The 19,956-nt window shown below is 44.8% G+C and overlaps 4 protein-coding genes across 4 annotated transcripts; 1 reads left to right on the top strand and 3 right to left on the bottom strand.

Annotated features, from left to right (window-relative positions):
• Nucleotides 1-6,230: 6,230 nt before the first annotated feature.
• N7446_010742 (pyridoxal phosphate-dependent decarboxylase family protein) lies at nucleotides 6,231-7,673 on the bottom strand (the record flags this gene model as incomplete). Its single annotated transcript, XM_058519485.1, has 1 exon — nucleotides 6,231-7,673. One exon carries the CDS (start codon nucleotides 7,671-7,673, stop codon nucleotides 6,231-6,233), a length of 1,443 nt encoding a protein of 480 aa, XP_058368323.1.
• Nucleotides 7,674-9,151: 1,478 nt separating this feature from the next.
• On the top strand, nucleotides 9,152-10,433 carry N7446_010741 (PQ-loop repeat-containing protein; the record flags this gene model as incomplete). The annotated part of the gene is made up of 7 exons (XM_058519484.1): nucleotides 9,152-9,308; nucleotides 9,401-9,435; nucleotides 9,537-9,601; nucleotides 9,664-9,754; nucleotides 9,802-9,937; nucleotides 9,996-10,158; nucleotides 10,211-10,433. 7 exons carry the CDS (start codon nucleotides 9,152-9,154, stop codon nucleotides 10,431-10,433), a joined length of 870 nt encoding a protein of 289 aa, XP_058368322.1.
• Nucleotides 10,434-11,637: 1,204 nt separating this feature from the next.
• Nucleotides 11,638-12,078, bottom strand: N7446_010740 (uncharacterized protein; the record flags this gene model as incomplete). The annotated part of the gene is made up of 1 exon (XM_058519483.1): nucleotides 11,638-12,078. The coding sequence occupies one exon, from the start codon at nucleotides 12,076-12,078 to the stop codon at nucleotides 11,638-11,640; it is 441 nt and encodes a 146-aa protein (XP_058368321.1).
• Nucleotides 12,079-13,668: 1,590 nt separating this feature from the next.
• On the bottom strand, nucleotides 13,669-15,488 carry N7446_010739 (cytochrome P450; the record flags this gene model as incomplete). The annotated part of the gene is made up of 5 exons (XM_058519482.1): nucleotides 13,669-14,123; nucleotides 14,187-14,329; nucleotides 14,384-14,999; nucleotides 15,052-15,298; nucleotides 15,393-15,488. 5 exons carry the CDS (start codon nucleotides 15,486-15,488, stop codon nucleotides 13,669-13,671), a joined length of 1,557 nt encoding a protein of 518 aa, XP_058368320.1.
• Nucleotides 15,489-19,956: the final 4,468 nt, after the last annotated feature.

Raw genomic sequence — 19,956 nt, 5'->3', positions numbered from 1 at the left:
AAATGGTCAAGTCTGTACAAGTCTGTATCTGTGCGTATATAACATGTTTCCTATACTACAGTACAGCAACGCAATCTTAAGTGCTCAGCGTTGACGAGAATTGGGTTTGAATGCCTACGGCAGTCTGTTAAGGCCTTAAGGCTCAAAACTAGTTTTCCCTATACAAACCTCTCACCGTCTCCCTTACCGCCTCTATTACCGCCTTAGATAATTACGGCATCGTACGAAAGATATTCTTCTAATTAGGTACCCTTCTCCACTCACTTTATTTACTATGCCTCGGCCGTGATTCACCCGCCGTTGCGGGCAGAGGGCAGGATCCTCCTGCCCGCGGGTCGGGCACGTCTTTTACCTGCCCCCAGAGGGTGGCCCTCGAAATGTTTCGAGGGCCGACAAACATGACAAACATAGAAAATCTCATAATTACATAAAATACGCAAATTCCAAGGGAATTGATAGGGACACTCCCACTTTTGTTCCGGACACTCCTAATTATGTAATATCCATGATTAGGTAATTGAAAACGTCATGTGATTGTATTGGTATTCATTCTCCGTATTATTTACATGACCTTCGTGTATGCCCAACTTTACCACATGCAGTGCATTTAAAGGGTGCCCTCTTCCGTTTATTCATAGTCTCGCTGTCGTCTTTCTGCTCCAATTGATCCCACTTCCGCTTTTTAGGCTTTGGAAAAGGAATCAAAGGCTCTAAGAGAGGAAGGTATTCTGATTCCATTTCAGAAAGCCCAGTTCGCCAGAATGGGTGGATATCTGTCAATGGGATAGCTTTATTGCTCTCCAATAAACTAGTAATCCGATGGGCACAAGGAAGACCCATTGTCCTTGTGAACGTATTAGTACAATGGGGTAAAGGAGCAAGATTTGTAGCTCTTCTAGCCTTTGTAACTTGCTCGCCAATCAGTCGTATCGAATAGCGGGAGGTCCTGATCACAATATTAGTATAAAGTTGATGTAAGGTTACTACTGGCCTCTCAATCTGATCTCGTCTAAAATCATATTCAAGCGTAGCATGCTGGGTTTGTAAAGCCTGTGAAATCCTTTCAAATACGATCAACATATCCCCTGTCGAAGCACCGATGTGCTTTTTTAAAAAGGCATGTGAGCCTTCAACTCGAGAGGTCGCAGAATTACCGAGGTGTAGGCATTGTTGTGTCCATGCAACTATAAATTTTTCTTTATGAATTAGCCATGTCTCCTTAACATATCGAAGAGAAGGGGAGGTCTGATATCGCTTCTCGAACTCTGATAGCCTCGAATTGTAGTCGTTCTCTGTAGTAGAATAAATTAGCTGATTCCATGATTTTTGAAATGTTTGATATTCGGCGTTCGTCGTAAAATGCTGCTTCGTATTAGACGTTACGTTCTTGTTAATATGCCAGATGCAAAGAAGATGGGGATAATCTGGACAGACGACCTTGACAGCACCTAATAATGCAAGGTCTCTATCTGTACAAAGAACTGGATAGAAAGAGAGGGGGTCGAGAAATGAGAAAAAAGTCTTTAAAGCCCAAATATAGCTCTCTTCCTGTTCATTCTGCATAAAGCAAAATGCAACGCTAAAGGTTGAATTTGATGGCGAGACACCAATAATATGCAATAGAGGCATACGATATCGGTTTGTCTTATAGGTGCAGTCTAGGACGAATACCCTGTTGTATAGGTTAGCATACTTGATTGACTCTGGGTGTGCAAACATAAAAAAGAGGACATGTCCTTCGCTATCCTGCTTAATAGCATATTTCCAGTGATTTTCCTTCAAAGTCTTCAGTAGAAACTCAAGGGGAGTACTATTACCGAGCTTTTGCCTTCGTAAAGCACTTCGCGCATTGTAGATGTCTCGAGGGGTAACTAAAGCATTAGGATGCTCTCGTTTGATTAGAGCTAGGATGCCACGAGGGTTAGATCCAATTTCCGATAGATGTAGGACCTTTTGAAGCTGCTCCTCTGTGAGCCGACGGGCAGCTGAATGTCCGATCATATTATCATCAGCTGTGTGATTATGATTCCGGTTTTGGACCTGTAACTCCCACTTATCATCAAAAAGCATTTTCCCGTATAGCTTAAATGGACAGCCAATCCGCCGTGTAGTTGTCGTTCTTCGTTTCGCTCCATCAGGAGTATTCACTCGGTCACGATACGTGCCACCACGGTCACAACCAAGATAGATGTACTTATCTGTGATTGATCGTATAGTAGTGACAGCGTAACCTTGCGAGAGAGCATGCTGACGGACAGAGGCAATTAATAAATCTCTGCTATCAAAAATTTGCTCAGTAGGGGGGCTCCATTTCTGAAAAATCCGAGAGGCAGAGATTTGAGGAGCTAAGAAAAGAGGGAGGCGAGAGCTGGGGATTTATACTATACTATGGTATGACATTTAGAATGATGTTGCTGTGGTAATACCAATACAATCACATGACGTTTTCAATTACCTAATCATGGATATTACATAATTAGGAGTGTCCGGAACAAAAGTGGGAGTGTCCCTATCAATTCCCAAATTCCAAGTTAGCTGTATTATTGGGTATTTGAGTTACAGCTTAGGATTTCCAAGAGTCACTGAATTAGTAGTGGGACTGTTTTAATAAACTTGAAATAATAAATTAAATCCGATTTAGATCCATTTTTAGAATCTATAGTATATACACCATTCTATGGTGTTTACAGCATCTGTTTCAAAGTTCTCACCTTCACGCTAGCGACTACAAGTTCCAGCAAGGACACAAGGTCCGGGAAGCTGTGCTCTCTCGCAGGATTATCCACATACGAACCCTGCATGTGGTCGGTCGTCGCTTCCTTGTAATGTGACATGATAGCGTTGCTTTGGTTGACAAACTGTATCAAGCTTGAGGCCACCTCAGAATGTATGACTATAGGGTCATCGTCGTAGAAGATTTCCTTCGGCAAAAAAAGATGAATCAGGATCCCTGCGCCTCCGAGCTTACATAAAATCTCTACCGGCGTACGGCTCGACTGAGGAGACAACATAAAGGTTTTGCTCTTTTGGTTTCCTGCCACACTGTACCTAATATGCTCTAGTATGGTTTTGGTGATCTGTGAATGGCAGAAGGCCCATAATGGCTCGACAACCTGCGAATTTGCCTATCAAATCCATTGAGAACGGGGTTCTTATGATCCTCTCGAGCAACGAATCTAGACTAGCCAGTTACTACAGAGGTCTTTCCGTATGGCCATCGCGATAACAAACTTTTGAACCTTTTGAGACCTTCGATAAGAAATTCCAGAATTCCATCCAATATGAACATATAAGCGAACAAGATAGCGCGCTGGAACTGAATATTTGCGGAAGCTTTCGTGTATATCTGGTAGTGAACGTCGAAGCCAGTTTGAAACCGGTTTCCACCAAGGTATATATTTTCTCATCCAAGCCAAGACATATGAAGTGATCCCGGATATTAGACTCAATATCATGGTCTTTGATAGAAGAGTATCCAGGTCGGCCCAACTGGATCTCGCTTAGACAATGTTTATTAAGTGCCTGAGCCGAGTAACACTAGCTGTGTACAAAGGTAACGGGCTCTGGGAGCGGGAAAAGGTTGGCACCGGCACGTGACTATCAATGGTGAGATCCATTCTCGACGAAGATTTTCGAGGAGAAGACACGACGTACCATTTCTAAACCAATATTGATAATGATGAAATGTCGGGATTTATACAACTTTACCAGAGACCCTCAATTGCTTGCCGATTAACAGTAGTGGAGAAGAGTCAGTGTGCTTCAACTAGGTGCAGCATGAGTGGTCCAAGCGGGGATTATCTAATCTAATAGCGAGCACAGGGAATTGATAGGGACACTCCCACTTTTGTTCCGGACACTCCTAATTATGTAATATCCATGATTAGGTAATTGAAAACGTCATGTGATTGTATTGGTATTACCACAGCAACATCATTCTAAATGTCATACCATAGTATAGTATAAATCCCCAGCTCTCGCCTCCCTCTTTTCTTAGCTCCTCAAATCTCTGCCTCTCGGATTTTTCAGAAATGGAGCCCCCTACTGAGCAAATTTTTGATAGCAGAGATTTATTAATTGCCTCTGTCCGTCAGCATGCTCTCTCGCAAGGTTACGCTGTCACTACTATACGATCAATCACAGATAAGTACATCTATCTTGGTTGTGACCGTGGTGGCACGTATCGTGACCGAGTGAATACTCCTGATGGAGCGAAACGAAGAACGACAACTACACGGCGGATTGGCTGTCCATTTAAGCTATACGGGAAAATGCTTTTTGATGATAAGTGGGAGTTACAGGTCCAAAACCGGAATCATAATCACACAGCTGATGATAATATGATCGGACATTCAGCTGCCCGTCGGCTCACAGAGGAGCAGCTTCAAAAGGTCCTACATCTATCGGAAATTGGATCTAACCCTCGTGGCATCCTAGCTCTAATCAAACGAGAGCATCCTAATGCTTTAGTTACCCCTCGAGACATCTACAATGCGCGAAGTGCTTTACGAAGGCAAAAGCTCGGTAATAGTACTCCCCTTGAGTTTCTACTGAAGACTTTGAAGGAAAATCACTGGAAATATGCTATTAAGCAGGATAGCGAAGGACATGTCCTCTTTTTTATGTTTGCACACCCAGAGTCAATCAAGTATGCTAACCTATACAACAGGGTATTCGTCCTAGACTGCACCTATAAGACAAACCGATATCGTATGCCTCTATTGCATATTATTGGTGTCTCGCCATCAAATTCAACCTTTAGCGTTGCATTTTGCTTTATGCAGAATGAACAGGAAGAGAGCTATATTTGGGCTTTAAAGACTTTTTTCTCATTTCTCGACCCCCTCTCTTTCTATCCAGTTCTTTGTACAGATAGAGACCTTGCATTATTAGGTGCTGTCAAGGTCGTCTGTCCAGATTATCCCCATCTTCTTTGCATCTGGCATATTAACAAGAACGTAACGTCTAATACGAAGCAGCATTTTACGACGAACGCCGAATATCAAACATTTCAAAAATCATGGAATCAGCTAATTTATTCTACTACAGAGAACGACTACAATTCGAGGCTATCAGAGTTCGAGAAGCGATATCAGACCTCCCCTTCTCTTCGATATGTTAAGGAGACATGGCTAATTCATAAAGAAAAATTTATAGTTGCATGGACACAACAATGCCTACACCTCGGTAATTCTGCGACCTCTCGAGTTGAAGGCTCACATGCCTTTTTAAAAAAGCACATCGGTGCTTCGACAGGGGATATGTTGATCGTATTTGAAAGGATTTCACAGGCTTTACAAACCCAGCATGCTACGCTTGAATATGATTTTAGACGAGATCAGATTGAGAGGCCAGTAGTAACCTTACATCAACTTTATACTAATATTGTGATCAGGACCTCCCGCTATTCGATACGACTGATTGGCGAGCAAGTTACAAAGGCTAGAAGAGCTACAAATCTTGCTCCTTTACCCCATTGTACTAATACGTTCACAAGGACAATGGGTCTTCCTTGTGCCCATCGGATTACTAGTTTATTGGAGAGCAATAAAGCTATCCCATTGACAGATATCCACCCATTCTGGCGAACTGGGCTTTCTGAAATGGAATCAGAATACCTTCCTCTCTTAGAGCCTTTGATTCCTTTTCCAAAGCCTAAAAAGCGGAAGTGGGATCAATTGGAGCAGAAAGACGACAGCGAGACTATGAATAAACGGAAGAGGGCACCCTTTAAATGCACTGCATGTGGTAAAGTTGGGCATACACGAAGGTCATGTAAATAATACGGAGAATGAATACCAATACAATCACATGACGTTTTCAATTACCTAATCATGGATATTACATAATTAGGAGTGTCCGGAACAAAAGTGGGAGTGTCCCTATCAATTCCCGCGAGCACAGCTGTAATTATGGGCTTCAAAGAAAGCTGGAGACTTGTAGATTTGGCGATCTGAGCTAGCGGTTGGTATCTATCACTGAGTCTTCTGAAACTCGGAGTGATGTATATGTCAACTTTGAGTGAAAGTTGGGTGTACAGTCGAAATGTTCCCCAACGTATTTGGCTTCCGTAGGTGCCATCGTAGTATAAAGTCCGGAAAAGAGGAATTTTCTATCTTTTCTTCGTGGTTGGGAAGCGATCGTGGAACGAAATTTGAAAGAGGGATTAAGCGGCCAAGTGACAGACTTGACACGAGCATGAGACCGACAGCAAAAACCCCGTTGTTTAATCAAAGCCGCGAACGGAATCTGGCGGCTTGGCTTTCTCCCAGAATCTCTCTAGCAATACGATCAAGGGCTTGAACCACTTCCTCAATGTCCTCCGTCGTTTTTGGATTGATCGTGCACATTCGCAAACAGACCTGATTTTGCAATCGCGTTGTGAAAATAACAGCCTTATTTTCGGAGGCTATCTTCTTTGAAATCAATGTGTTGTAATTGTTATACTGATTGTTGTCAGGTTGCATTGCCGCAGGAGCGTATCGGAACGTCAATATAGCCAGAGAGCTTGGTGAAATAATCTCCCAGTCAGGTATTCGACGAAGTTTGGATTCCAAATGATGTGACAGATCAAAGCCCCAGCTGATCATTTGGTCAATCTTCTCAAGTCCGAGAACTTGCAGAGTAAACCAGAGCCTCATATGCCGTGCCGGTCGAGTTAGTTCGATTCCATAGTTCCAAGGATCGGAAGGTTTCTGTGCACACTCAACATCCTGTACGTAACCACCAGAGCCAGAAAAGCTTTCAAGCGGATGAGCTTGTTCACGAAAAAACACGGCTCCGCAGCCATGAGTTTGAAACAACCACTTGTGTGCGTCCCAAGCAATACTCTGGGCTAATCCAATGTCCTGAATCTTGGATCGGTGTGTCTTGGAAAAGGCGACCGAACCACCGTAAGCGGCGTCGACGTGCAACCACATATCGTATGTGTCTGCAATTTGCCTAAGCTCCCTGAGTGGATCAATGCTTCTAGTGTTTGTAGTCCCGCAACTCGCCACGATCAGAAAGGGCTGCCGACCCTGGGTGATATCTTCATTGATTTGGTGTTGTAGTTTGACCGTATCCAATTGAAATTTGTCATCGGTCTTTATCACGCGGATCTGGATGTCTGAGATGCCAACAATTCGCAGGACCTTCCCAATGCAGAAATGGGCTTCCTCGGAGATGTAGGCAACACCGTTCACGCGTTGTTCGATTTTCAGCTTCTGGTCTCGGGCCACGATGACGGCGGTCAGGTTGGCCATGGAAGCTCCCGAGACGAATTGTCCACCGGCGGACGATGGCAGACCAAACTGCTCTGCTATCCATCCAATCAGGCTGCTCTCAATAGTACACACCCCCGGTCCTGCTTCCCAGCTACCACCGAAAGGGTTATGAGCGGTGGCAACACAATCACCCAACCATGATAAACGAGACACCGGGGACGGGATGCAGGAAAAGAACTTTGGATGCGCTGTTGCGAGTCTGTAAGACAGAATTTTGTTGGTATCTTGCAACACCTCTCCAATCTGTCTGGCTACGCCGGGAACGGCCATCGTGCGCAGCTGTCTAACTTCATCCTGGTCAGGCCTCCGGACCAGTGTATCGTCAGAAGTAATTTCAGGACCGCTATGGAGCAGAGCAGAGACTAAATCGTCTGAGACATGGGCAATATTGTTAGATTCGAAACCCATTGTGCCTGTTAGAGCGGAAGTCAGTTTAACGTGAGAAGAATTGTGAGATTAGAGGGTGAGTGAGAGTTGCAATTCAATCAATTTAAATAAGTTCGGTTTCGATTTTCCATGATAGTAGGTGGATCATCGAAAGAGAAAGCCCAGAGCTTGGTCAGCATGACAAGCCCAAGCCCATCCGCCATCCAATCCCGAGAGAGACTTTCCCATGTGAACAAGATTCCGCTGTGCCAGGTGAAAATGAAGCGAGATTGATAGCTGTATTTTAACGGGATTCCGAAATACGTCCCTTAGTGTGAATCTAACAGCTCCCCCTATATTACGTCCTGTTGCTAATCGGTTGTGATTTGATCTGCTGATGGCGTACTCAATGATCGGTCTCCAAATGAGCTTTTCCAAGTTATTAAATCTTATACGGCCATGCTATTGCTAGATTAGATAGAGTAAAGAGCCATTTATGAAACAATTCACTCATACCGACAATTATCACAGCGTACTCAGTACGCAGTACAGGAAGGTTGCGGAAATCAGTGTGTACATCTCTCCTCCACCTTCCGTATACGGAACAGCCGCATTTGGCTTTTGTTTAATTTAATCTAATCAATAACACTTTTGATTTTCGTCTTTTGTTCTGTCGCTTTATTTTTACCTCCTTTTTCTTTAATTTTCTATGTTGTTTATTGTATTTTCCCCTTTTGCTTCTTCTTTCCATTTTCCGTCTCGCGTCTAGCTAGTCTACTCTAGCTTACGCAAAACAAAATTGTGACTCGATTCACACTGACCAGCAATTTTTTTGTCGAGCTGGCCTTGCAGAAAAGTCTGAACAACCGGCTGATAAAAAGATGAGCTTGGTATTCTATTGTGAGAAGATCTTCGGTGTCCTCGATATCTCTTTCGATACATCCCAAAACATATCTACTCAATGTATCTCCACGAATGCCTTAGTGCGCTCGAGTAACGACACTTCCTAAAGGCAAGCTTTCCCATTGGAAGTGGAACATCCATTTCACGGGATGTATCAATCTGGAGTTTGCATAATGTGCCCTTTCCGACCAATATGTAGCCCGTGTGGCATAACTTGCGCGTGAATCAACTGCGCCAGAGGCGATAATCTAGTTTCGGGTAAGGTAGTGATCAAGATTCTCGTGGAGTTGCTTTCCAGATGAAATGGTGCCCAAATTTTTGATGTAATGCATTTAGCCCGTCTCAGACACTTGGCGTCAGGTCTACGTTATAGTGGAATTTGCTCAACCAATAAAAGAGGTCAGGCCTTTTAAAGGTGATTTATTGCTTGTGCATACTGTATCCATGGCCCCACTGATTATAGGATATAATAGTCATCTGGTGCCCCGACTTGACAGCGTCCGGTGTACCTTCTGGGTATCCTGGATTTTGAAAGTGACAACCTTCGCGGGAATCTGCACTATTGACAGTGCTCCTCTTGATTTCCTCCCGAAGCTATTTTTCTTGCTGTCTTGAGGATGTCGTCAGAAGGAAATATCACCCTGGCGTCGAATGTCCTCGGAACGATTGGCACGGTTCTTTGGTGTATCCAGCTCCTACCGCAAATTTGGTTCAATTGGCACAAAAAGAGCACAGAGGGACTCCCCGCTACAATGATGTTCTTATGGGCAAGTTGTGAGTTTCATTTCTATAACAGCATTATGAACCTAGCGGGAACTTCAGTAGACATGTCGCGAAGAGTTTGACTTAGGACTTCGTGTCTTTAGGCTCCGTCCCGATGGGTACATACATGATCCTCCAAGTGAGTTCTCGTTTCTTCGGTGCTCTCGCTCAACTCGATGAGGCACTGTAAAATTAACCAAACTCGCTTTGATACTGTAGCAAGTAAACCTTCCTATACAGATTCAGCCTCACATTGTTGGACTGCTCTCAATTGCTAGCTGGGGTCAAATTCTCCATTACAGCCAGTAAGTCGAGTTCGCTAGGCTGGCAGCGCAAGAAAATATGTTTACCATTATTTTCTGAACAGTCACTACGGAAAACTCAAGACCGTATTGATATGCTCAGGCTTACTTCTCCTGTTGGGGGGTTTGGAAACTATGTTGATTCTCACACTGAGGGTACACTCCCAGCAAACCTCTGATGCCTCGTGAAAGACTGACGCTAGTGCCAGATCCCCTACCGCAATGATGTTACGTGGCCCAACACTGTAGTCGGCGTCATAGGAGCTATCCTCCTTATTGCGGGGCTATTACCTCCATACTTTGAGTTGTGGAAGAGAAATGGACGTGTGATAGGACTCAGTGAGTTTATTTGACACGACCAAAGCCTTCCAACACCAATGGTAGCTGATATGAGCAGATTGGGTCTTCCTTGTGATTGACACCCTAGGGGGAATATTTTCTCTTTTCGCGTTAGGTTTGATGCGCCCGTTCCGTGCATCTTGGGCCCAAATAGAACTAACACAACATCTAGCGGCGCAAGGCACCTTTGACATATTAGGAGGGACCATATATATCTTAGTGTGCGTCAAGGCCCTAACGTATTTCTTTCGGGCAGTAGCTGACACATATCAGAGTGGTTCTCGAAGGGGGGATATATATCAGCCATATTACTTGGCGTATACGTTACCGGAGCCTGCGCAAGGAAGCTAAACAGACTGGGAAAAGCATTGATGATCTACTTGTCTTAACCCTTGGCCATTCACCAGAAACACAAGACGTCGAACAAGGCATGCCATATGACCACAGTTCAAGCGAATCGATACCAAGGCTCATTGAAAGACAGGAGAAAGAATGAGAACCAGCCGCCAACTGGTGCCGCGTTCGCCTTTGTCATTTGCGGATTATTCGCGAGGTCAAGACCAACAGCGATCGAGTTCCCTAACAGCTTCACGGAAAGCAAGCAGGAAAAAGCCTCAACATACAAGAGTACCTGGTTGTTTCTATACCTAGAGTAGCTTGGATACAGTGTTTTCGGTGTCACCACCTATCACAATTTCATTGTTTCTCGAACCCTAATGCCAAGACCTACCGGTCTATATTAAGAGTAGTGTCGGAGTAGCAATTTTCCGATATCGTCATCCATTCCGTATTTTACACAATCTATTGGAACCCCATGTCGCCAACATAATCGAGCCGTACAAATTGTTGTCTTTCTTCTGAGTCTTCGTTTACAAAGACAGGATGAAAAGGGGACGGAATGGAAATGAATCATGGGCACCTGCTATACGCGAAACCCTGCGAAAGAAATCCGCCATAAATCGCGGCACAGCTAGGCCGAGACTCAGGAGTACCTTTTGCGTTTTAATGTTACAAAATCATATTACGCGAATAACAAATTAAGGAGTAATCAGCTACGGCAGACTGGGAAGATCACCATGACATCTCTCACCAGTAATGCACGACCAGGGGATAATACTTCGCCAGACTTAGATATTCATCAGCGAGAATCCTAGCGACAGGAGCGAGTATACGTGTGAGGTACGAACTTAAGAAAATTACAGCTTGCACAGAGCCTCTACTATTACTTACTACGTCTTTTTCCGTTGTGTGAAGGGATCGTAAATCAACACGATTGAAGTTTAAAACGGACCAATTCTTAAGGCTTGCGTGATATCGATTCTCCTCTCTAACATTGATGGAGAATCGGTGAGCTGGATCGTATTCCGTACAGCGTGTTACACCACGGTATTGTGCACTTTAAGGTGCGAGATGCTAAAGGGTCTCGACTAACTTGGATCGTTACGCCATTAGTGATCGCAATGCCGGTACCATAATAGGGCAGCTGGACTGATTGCAAGCAAGCTGCCTCGCCGCATCCGGAGAAGGGGTGACGTAGTGGCTTTGTCCGTTTTGTTATGACACGCTGCCGAAACAGTGGAGTATAGACAGTCCCAGTGCTAAATCTTGTGGTTTCGCTCCGCCAGCAAGTTGACCCCTGGTCAGTCGCTTCCGCTTGATCCATATCATCTTCCGCAAGAAAAAGAAATATCAAGGAAGCATTAATGTGCCGTGTATAGATCGTTACAGAATTCCATGAGAATTTTCTCATCAAGGATGCCTTCTTTCACAACGACATGCGACTTTCCGTCCATAACTTCGTGTTGTTCCCAGACTTCTATCGAAGAGTTGTCATGCCTTGATATGTTCTCAAACAACCACTGCTCGTAGTCTGGATCACGTTGTTCCAGAATTGTGCCAAACTGTCCGTCGACCGAGTGTTCAATCATGCATCGCTCTATACGAGACAGTGCCTTCTCACTTATGTCGCTAGTATCGAATTCAACGAGAAGACGCCTTTGCCGATCCATTTCGTATCCAAGGACTAGCGTGAAATGGGCACGCTTGCGATATGATAGAATATCTGACATGTCCTGCACCACATTAATTACTGAAATATCCGCTGAGCAGAAGGCGTCTAGCAGATAATTAAACTCAGTCATCGCTTTGGCTTCTGCGCTAGTGTGGACAGGCGTGAATGTTTCCAGAAAAAGATGTGAATGGGGTCCCGCGGATTATATACTTTCGTACCGAAAAGCGCTATCCTATTACAACGTGATCCTTTGAATATATTCCGGTAACCCACATGCCAAACGCCCTTCTTATCACCTGATTAGTCAAAGGAGAGGGGCTTGGCCCCAGGGCTAGTAATCTAGAATGAATTCAGTACGTGGTTATATAATGGGGAATGCCTCATTTCAAACTATTTCCAACAAACAGCTACGAGGATGATTGACGATATTCTCGCGTTATGGCCTTTGTGGCGATCGGTTGCTAGAAATTTATCGGTGGGCGATCTACAGTCGCTCCGAGTGTGCAACAAGTGCCTGAACTCCATATGTCTCGATGAAGGCCTCTATAGGCGTCGAGTGTTCGCACGTGACCTGAGAAGATGCTTCTCTGACTGGGTGATGTTCCTTGAAGTGATACGGTCAAGCAATGCGCTATTAGCCGGACCCCCGATCATAAAGCTCTTGACGCAAGAACATCTGAAGGTGGTCGAAGATGTTGACATATGCGTGTCTGAGAAATATGGAGCAGCGTGGGCGCAGTATCTCGCCGAACGTGAGGGCTATGAAGTCATCTACGAGTCTTCACGATGGCGCAACAAGCGGAGCCAGGTAAGGCTGACCCATAGGCTTTTTACCGAACTAACTTTGTAGGTCTTTCGTTATTCAAAAGTGGTTAAGAGGGGCGCAGATTCTGAGCGGCGCGTAGTGCAGCTTTTTGTCTTCGTTTCACAACGAATCGAGGAACAGTACTGCCAGTTGATGGGGATCTCATCACTTATGTCCTATTGGCGAAACAATCAGATTGTTTCATTCTTCTCACAAGAGCTGTTCTCAAAGACTTTTTGGAGCACACCTGTTGGGTTCGTCGGAGTATTTCCATACTCCGGTCTCAGGTATGGCTACATTCAAGCGCTCCGGGAGGCGGGGTACCATGTCAATGGTTGGATATCTTTTGATGAGAATGAAAGCAGTAACTTGAGCAGCAGATGCGTGCTGTTTGCTGTTACGCTCACGGGAAGACATGATTTCCGGATGAGCCATATGACTCCCTATCGAATAACGGTGGGGTACCCAGAAGTTACAATCGAGTACAGTCAATCTCAACTCTGATTTGGTGAATTAAAGAATCTTGTAAACCTAATAAGTGCATGTTTCACGGAGGCGCAGCTGGAGTGGGGGGTGCAAGATGCCAGGAGCAGTTGCTATCCTGTCTCATTTTGGTGCTCTTTTACACATGCACTGTGAGATGTGGATATTTGGGGATAGCGGGCTTATCTTATATCTTTTACCAGTCAATACCTTGGGACCGAGTGAAAAGGCTGGCTCCGCTGGCCAAATATATTCATTCAAAAAGAGTAACTGGAAGATCTTGGTCCGTTACCTCAATCCTCATGCAGCACCTGTGGATCATTAAGAGGCTTTGAATCAATTGAAATCCATGCCATTCCATTCGCTGATAAATCGATTTTATCGCAAATCCAGGTATATTAAAATTGAAAAGCTACCACGATAGAAACAAAGTCATACCGTATACCTTTTCATTCGAACCCAGCAGCCATCGCCACTGGAGACGACCAAGGTGAGAATCTGCTTTTCCTCGCCCACCGGCATGTTAAATTGCTTGTCCTCTGTCATTTCGATCGTTTCAAACATCTGTATTAACCTGACGACGGTGTATGCAGCCTCCAGCTCAGCAAACTGCTGACCGAGACACACTCGTGGACCCCTATTAAAAGGCAAATAGCCCCATCCAATATCTTTCAGAGCGTCATTCTCCCAGCGTTCAGGGCGGAAACAATCAGCATCAGATCCGAAAAGGTCTTTTCGACGGTGCATGGCATAGACACAATATCCGACAGCTTCGCCTTTTCGCACTAGAATTGGAGCTGTTCCATCGGGACCTCCTCCAGTTGGAAGGGTTGTCGTCTTCGTAGCTGCACGTGAGTTCACTGGAACGGATGGATACAGTCGGAGGACTTTTAGAAGCTGAGTCAGATCGTCGTTTCAAGGGAAGCAGAAAAGGAAGGTCGATCTATTACCTTCTTTGACCACAATCGATAGATACGGTAGTTTCTTCACTTGACCGATTGCGGGGTTTGATGCTCCCAAACCAACACCGACCGTGTTTTCAATTTCGCGCCGGAGCTTGGTAAGAACTTTAGGATGTTGAACAAGTAGGCGTCTTGGGCGCAGTTGCGTTAGCATTTAGCCGGACGGGTAGTGCAACATTACTCACAGTGTCCATGTCAGGCAGCACGCTGTTGTGTCTCTTCCAGCCAAAAGAATATTCAGGCATTGGTCTCTCAAAACTTTTGGATTTGTGGTTTTCTCGATAATAGCATCCACGAAAGTGTACGATTCAGTGGAACCTGTCGACTTCGACGGGCCATAGCGATCCAAAGCCTTCTTCACAGCAACATCTACGAAATCGTGGCAGACTTGACACACTCTTCGAAAATCCTTTCCACCAATGACCCAGTGGAAATTGCCGAGACGTCCTCGCTGTGCAAGGTAGTCCTGGCCTCGGTTAAAAGCGTCTGCAAATTCGGCTTCTCGACCTGTTATTCCCTCAGACTTGAGGCTTGGCAGATGCTTTCCAAACAGCAGGAACAGAGTGGTCTCAAATGTGAGGCGGAAAAAGAGCGGCTGTAGGTCTACCACTCCATCCTCGGGGACACGGTCGATCAGGGCATCCACGGCAGACTTGACCTGTTCGAAGTTTTCCATCCTGTTACTCATGAATTGCGGTCGTAGAAGATCGCGTGAGTGCTGCCATTGTTCTCCATCTTGAGTGAAGATACCGCTACCCATCAGAGGGTCAAAGTGCACCGGTCGTAGCCCTAGATCAAAGTCTTAAACACACTGGTCAGCAAAAGGTACACTCTGTTTCTGAGTTAATCCTACCGTAAAACTGCGTCGAAAGGATAGCCTCAATGTTCTGAGGCTCAATTGTATCAATGCCTCGAGCAAAGAGGAGCTTCTGCTCAAAGGTATTTCCCGACTGAGCTACTACGTCTAGAAAGAATTGGAGAGTCTGCTGCCTGCGATCATACTCGAAAGCTTTGAGGAGCAAATCAAGCCCCAGAGGCCATTTTGCATTCCAATGCTTGAGTGGTTGGCATCCATTCTTTGCTGCAAATTGTTCGTCGATCTATCAAGCAGGTCAGAATGAGTGAACAAGCCTCCTCAGCTCAGGTAAGGGCAATGTTCATTTGTCACTCATAGATAGAAAGTAGAAAACGTACCCTTCGCTCATTCTGATATTTGATGAATTTGTATATCAGAGCCAAGGCCAAGGAGCCGACGACGAGGTCGAGAAATAGAGGGTTTGAGAATATCATGGTACCCAGGGAAGATAGGATTCCAAGCAATCGATATTAGACTTGATTTAGAATAAATGTTCGTCTGGCGGAGCGGCGGACGATCATATACTTAATGACGCGGAAGCGAATGGGACGAGTTGACTGGCAACGCCCGTTCCAATACTGTTTTTCAGCTTTGGTGCCCCACGCTGCGTACCGTAGATAAACTAGACAACTGTTTCGCTCCAGCTTAGGTCAAAAGATATATTCTTTCTTCAATTTCCAAGACTTTGGGTGGAAGAGGTGTATATAAAGGTGGGAATGGATAGGGCATGTCGGTGAATGCTCGACAAATTCGCGATATCAGCAGGAAATATAACGCAATCCACTAGATATTCAAGGAAGGAATTCCCTTTGAGGATTACCCTCTAATGTAGAAGCATATCGCCAATTGGTGTTACGACCACCTGATCAAGTATGAAGGAATTCGATACGGCCGGTGTCATATATTACGGCAGCTTTCTATTTAAAATAGCTTTGAAGAAGCGGAAGCAGTGGTCGCGACAATGACGACTGCTCACAGAACCGTTGAATATCGTGTCAATTTCTGATTTCAATGTATTGTAGTGTGGAATGGCTTATTGTATGAACTCGCGATGTATCGGATCCCTCAGGATTATATGATGTAAGGCTTCCCTATTAGCAGGTTGGCAATACAGACACATCTTTCTCTTCACTATCATTTCTATGTCCTCCCCTCTATTATACCTTTACTACTCTTAGTCGCCGATCTGGTTAGTATGAGAGCATGTAGGGATTGAGAGATCACGAAAATAGCTTACCTAATTGCCCCAAAGGCACTTCGAACTGAGATGCGATAAACTCCTCAGCCTTGGGTGCCGCGACCCTAGAGTCAAAGTAGGGACGGATGTTTGCTCCGACCAGGTCCACAGCGCCGCAAAGACCGGAGAGCCCATAGCTCTGCCACAAATTGACCGTTTCCGCGGTTGTCACCCATCTACTGTACCCGTGGACCTGGAGCGTAGTGTTGGCAATTTGGATAAATGCGGGTAGTGTAGGGGCGTCACAGAAGCCGTCCCACTACCCACTACAATCAGTTCGACTAGTTCCCACTTCGCCCAGTTTATAATACGCTGAACTTGCTGCTCAGCAGCAGAGACCACTGATCGGCCCATATAAATACCTAGAATCATACGAAGCCCCTCCTTCTTACATGCGTCACGGACATGGGAAAGTGCACTACAGTCAGTCGAGTAAAGCCGGACGCGACTAAAGCATCTCACCTCGATTTCCTTGATTTGTGCAGATACATGCTCCTCACTTGTACACACTCCAGCCTGGGTGTACAGGGTATATGACATAACATATTGGCCCTTGCCGGTGATACTTGATGGATTTGCATCTCTACTCATCGACTAGGAGGTGGCCCACCATATGATGGAAGCAGTTGAAATCGTACCTAGAAGAATAGTCAGCAGAACCACAAGGATCACCTATAGGGGTAGCTCATCTCTTTATTCTCTGACCCTCCGGTGCGAGGCAACACTTTCCTCGTGAGGCTGCAATAAGGTATCTATTACGCTTTGTGTCTCTAGAGTGCCCCGGTTCAAGTGTGCTAAGCCCCTAGTTCTGTTTTTCAAATCCTATCTACTGTGGTTGTGGACTAGGCTTCATGATGTTTTTCTATGTGTGACAATTTTGAACTTGCAACTCGGTACCAGAGAATGAAAATGATTATGCGTCTCGTCTAATTGCCATGACGGACGCCGTTGTTTTCCATTTACCTCCGTGTCAAGCCAAGCATCTTTCTAAGCCTGGCTCTTAGCTGCGCTTGTTTCTCTGCGAACGTCCGAAGGATCAAAAATTCCTAATACCAGGGCTATATAAAGTTAGACTGATTCCGAGCTCTTCATCGCCAATCTTACCCAATTTTCCGGGATAGGCTGCTGAGCTTCCGAAGACAAGGCTACTGATTATTAGAAAAAGCTCTAAATAAATGAAAAAGCAAAGAACACCTGAGATGGACAATCAAAATGTGAGGATGTGATCCTTACCAAAAGCATTCATCGCAGAAGTTTCGTATCATCGGTTTCTTAGATGGAGTCTTCTCGTCTGTCTGTGTTTTCATTCTTCGACCGCTGGATATCTTTACAGTGACATCTTCTTCGTCTACAAAGGCAATAAGAGTTCCGGCTAAAAAGTTATCAATATGCTACCACTTGAAGGCTTTCAGAGGGGCATTCGAATCGGATACTTACTTCCGCCTCCGTATTTGGTACATATAGAACAATAACAAATGAAGCTTTTTGCGTTTTTAAACTTTTGGCGCTTGGTGGAAATTTTGACATTACCACAAACGCAACTGCCCGTCAGGTCCATTTTAAACAACACACGTTATCAAGTCTGCCTACGAAAGTTAGGGAGTACGTGAATATATAGCCTTTCACTTGATCAAGCGGACAACCTCAAGGGAGCAGCAACGTATGCGGCGTTTTTATGATGACATGATCAAGAGTCGTCTATTAGCTCTAGTCATTGCTAATCTTACTCCGCTTGGTTTCTATCTTAATATGCTTTTGTCTGATTCGAGTTCCACTGTCCTGTGTCTTACGATGAACCATGAGACTGGGTATCAGAGAAATGCCGTGCATGTTTCCTCTCAGAAGACGTATACGATATTATACTACATTACTAAATATCAAAGTGAGTATTTGCTTGAATTGCTATTTCTAAAATGAAAAAGCTTCATTTTTTGCTAGCCACATGGGCTCTAGACATCTGTTCCTAACAGCCCGCCTCCTCGGCTGCTTTTCTTTCTTTCTTTCCTTTTTTTTTTTTTACCTTTTTTCTTCTTTCTTTTGGTGAAGGGTAATCAGGAAAAGAGTGAGCAGTGGCCTGAAAAAGGAAAAAAGAAACGAAGAAAATTGAACCAAAAAAATTCAACAATAAAAAATTATTATAACCCGCAAACGATCTCTCTCGAAAAGGAAAGTAAAAAAATAATAATTAGAATGTGTATTTGCCCCGCCATCCCGTCTAAGCCCAAAGCGGCCTTTCAACGTTCTATACTCGGCTCAGATACCTTCTTTGTTCGTGTTTCCTCTTTCTTCCTTTTCCCCTCGTTGAAGTTTTCTAGAGAGGCGGCGGGGATGTTGAAAAGACGCAAAGATTTAAGAGAATTGAATTCCTTAACCTAATATGAAGGTGGACGTAGGTGGTCCTCGCTATGTCCTCTAACTGTAAAGTAGCCTGTGCCTATAAGCCCTTTTGCTACGAAGCGAATGTGTGCCCCCACTTACCAACCCACCCCAGCCAGTTTGAAAACCTTCTACTATATACATGTTATATCCAAGGGCCGTCATCTGCCGGTTCAAATTTACCGCTATAATACATCGGTGATGTCAAAGGCATGGGCACGCATCAGGTATATTTCCCAGCAATAGAGTCGGAAAAGGGCAGAGGTATGGCTGACTTTGAAACCACCACAACAGAAACATAAAACGATCTCATATCTTGAAAACAAAGTGTTACTATCCTTAAGGCTCTCCGCAATTATAAAATGATTCACTACATCCATGTGTATGGCAGGCAGCATAACACTACCTTGGATACTGCACCTCACCAAATTCACCTTTTATTGGAGGAGGTCAAGCGCAAGACGTCAGAAAAAGCCCAGTGCCACGGCATATGCTGGTATCAAACCCGTATTCGATATCATCCGTCCTGGCTCCGAAGGGAACTCGTGCGTATGTGTGCAGGAGATAAGGGAGTAAAACGTTTGAATGAGGTATGGTACCACACATGTGTTTTTCGTATGAATCTGAAGATTGAAGCAAGTCTCGATGAACGCCTTGTGCGAGACTTGCGTGGCCTTCTCGGACAATACATGATGGTAGAGAAATTTGAAATCACAGGAGGGGGTCCCAATGATACCACAAAACGCATGCGCTCTCTGAGAGATGAGATCCAACGGCTACATGATCGGTCAGTGTTAAAGACAAGTACAGGGGACTGCCAATATTTTGGCGAACGATTCGGCATTGGGAGGGATATCTAATGGAGAGACGCATAAAAGGCGAAAGAGGAGACTTAGAAAAAAACATATAGGATGCGTTCGCAAATTTCAGTCTAAATTAAGCCCATTTCATTGTGTGCCGACACCGATAAGAGGCCGTTCCGAACTAAATGCCTTTAACAGCATCTGGTAGAAGTGACCCACGAAACTCTTAAGTACCTGCCTATGTTGCTAAGATATCTAAAACAACTAAGGGCCCGAGGGTAATTTGAGAAGCTGTTAGAGAGCGCTAGGAGAGTATTCTTTCCATGAGGATAGTTGCAGAGCGCTCCCTCACATCTTTGAGTTGATGGCGTTGGTAGACTGTCGTACGGGAATACGGGGGCCGTGAGCAAGAACCGTGCCACTCAAGGAGCAAGTAATTCATTCCTGTATGAAGATCACCCTTCTAGACTTGTAATGCGTGAACAT

Source organism: Penicillium canescens (genome assembly GCF_028828765.1).
Source record: "Penicillium canescens strain IBT 15451 chromosome Unknown utg000007l_segment0_segment0, whole genome shotgun sequence".
In the NCBI taxonomy this organism is placed as follows: Eukaryota; Fungi; Ascomycota; class Eurotiomycetes; order Eurotiales; family Aspergillaceae; genus Penicillium; species Penicillium canescens.
Note: the sequence above shows the minus strand (reverse complement) of the source record. Positions and strands in the feature narration are given on the sequence as shown.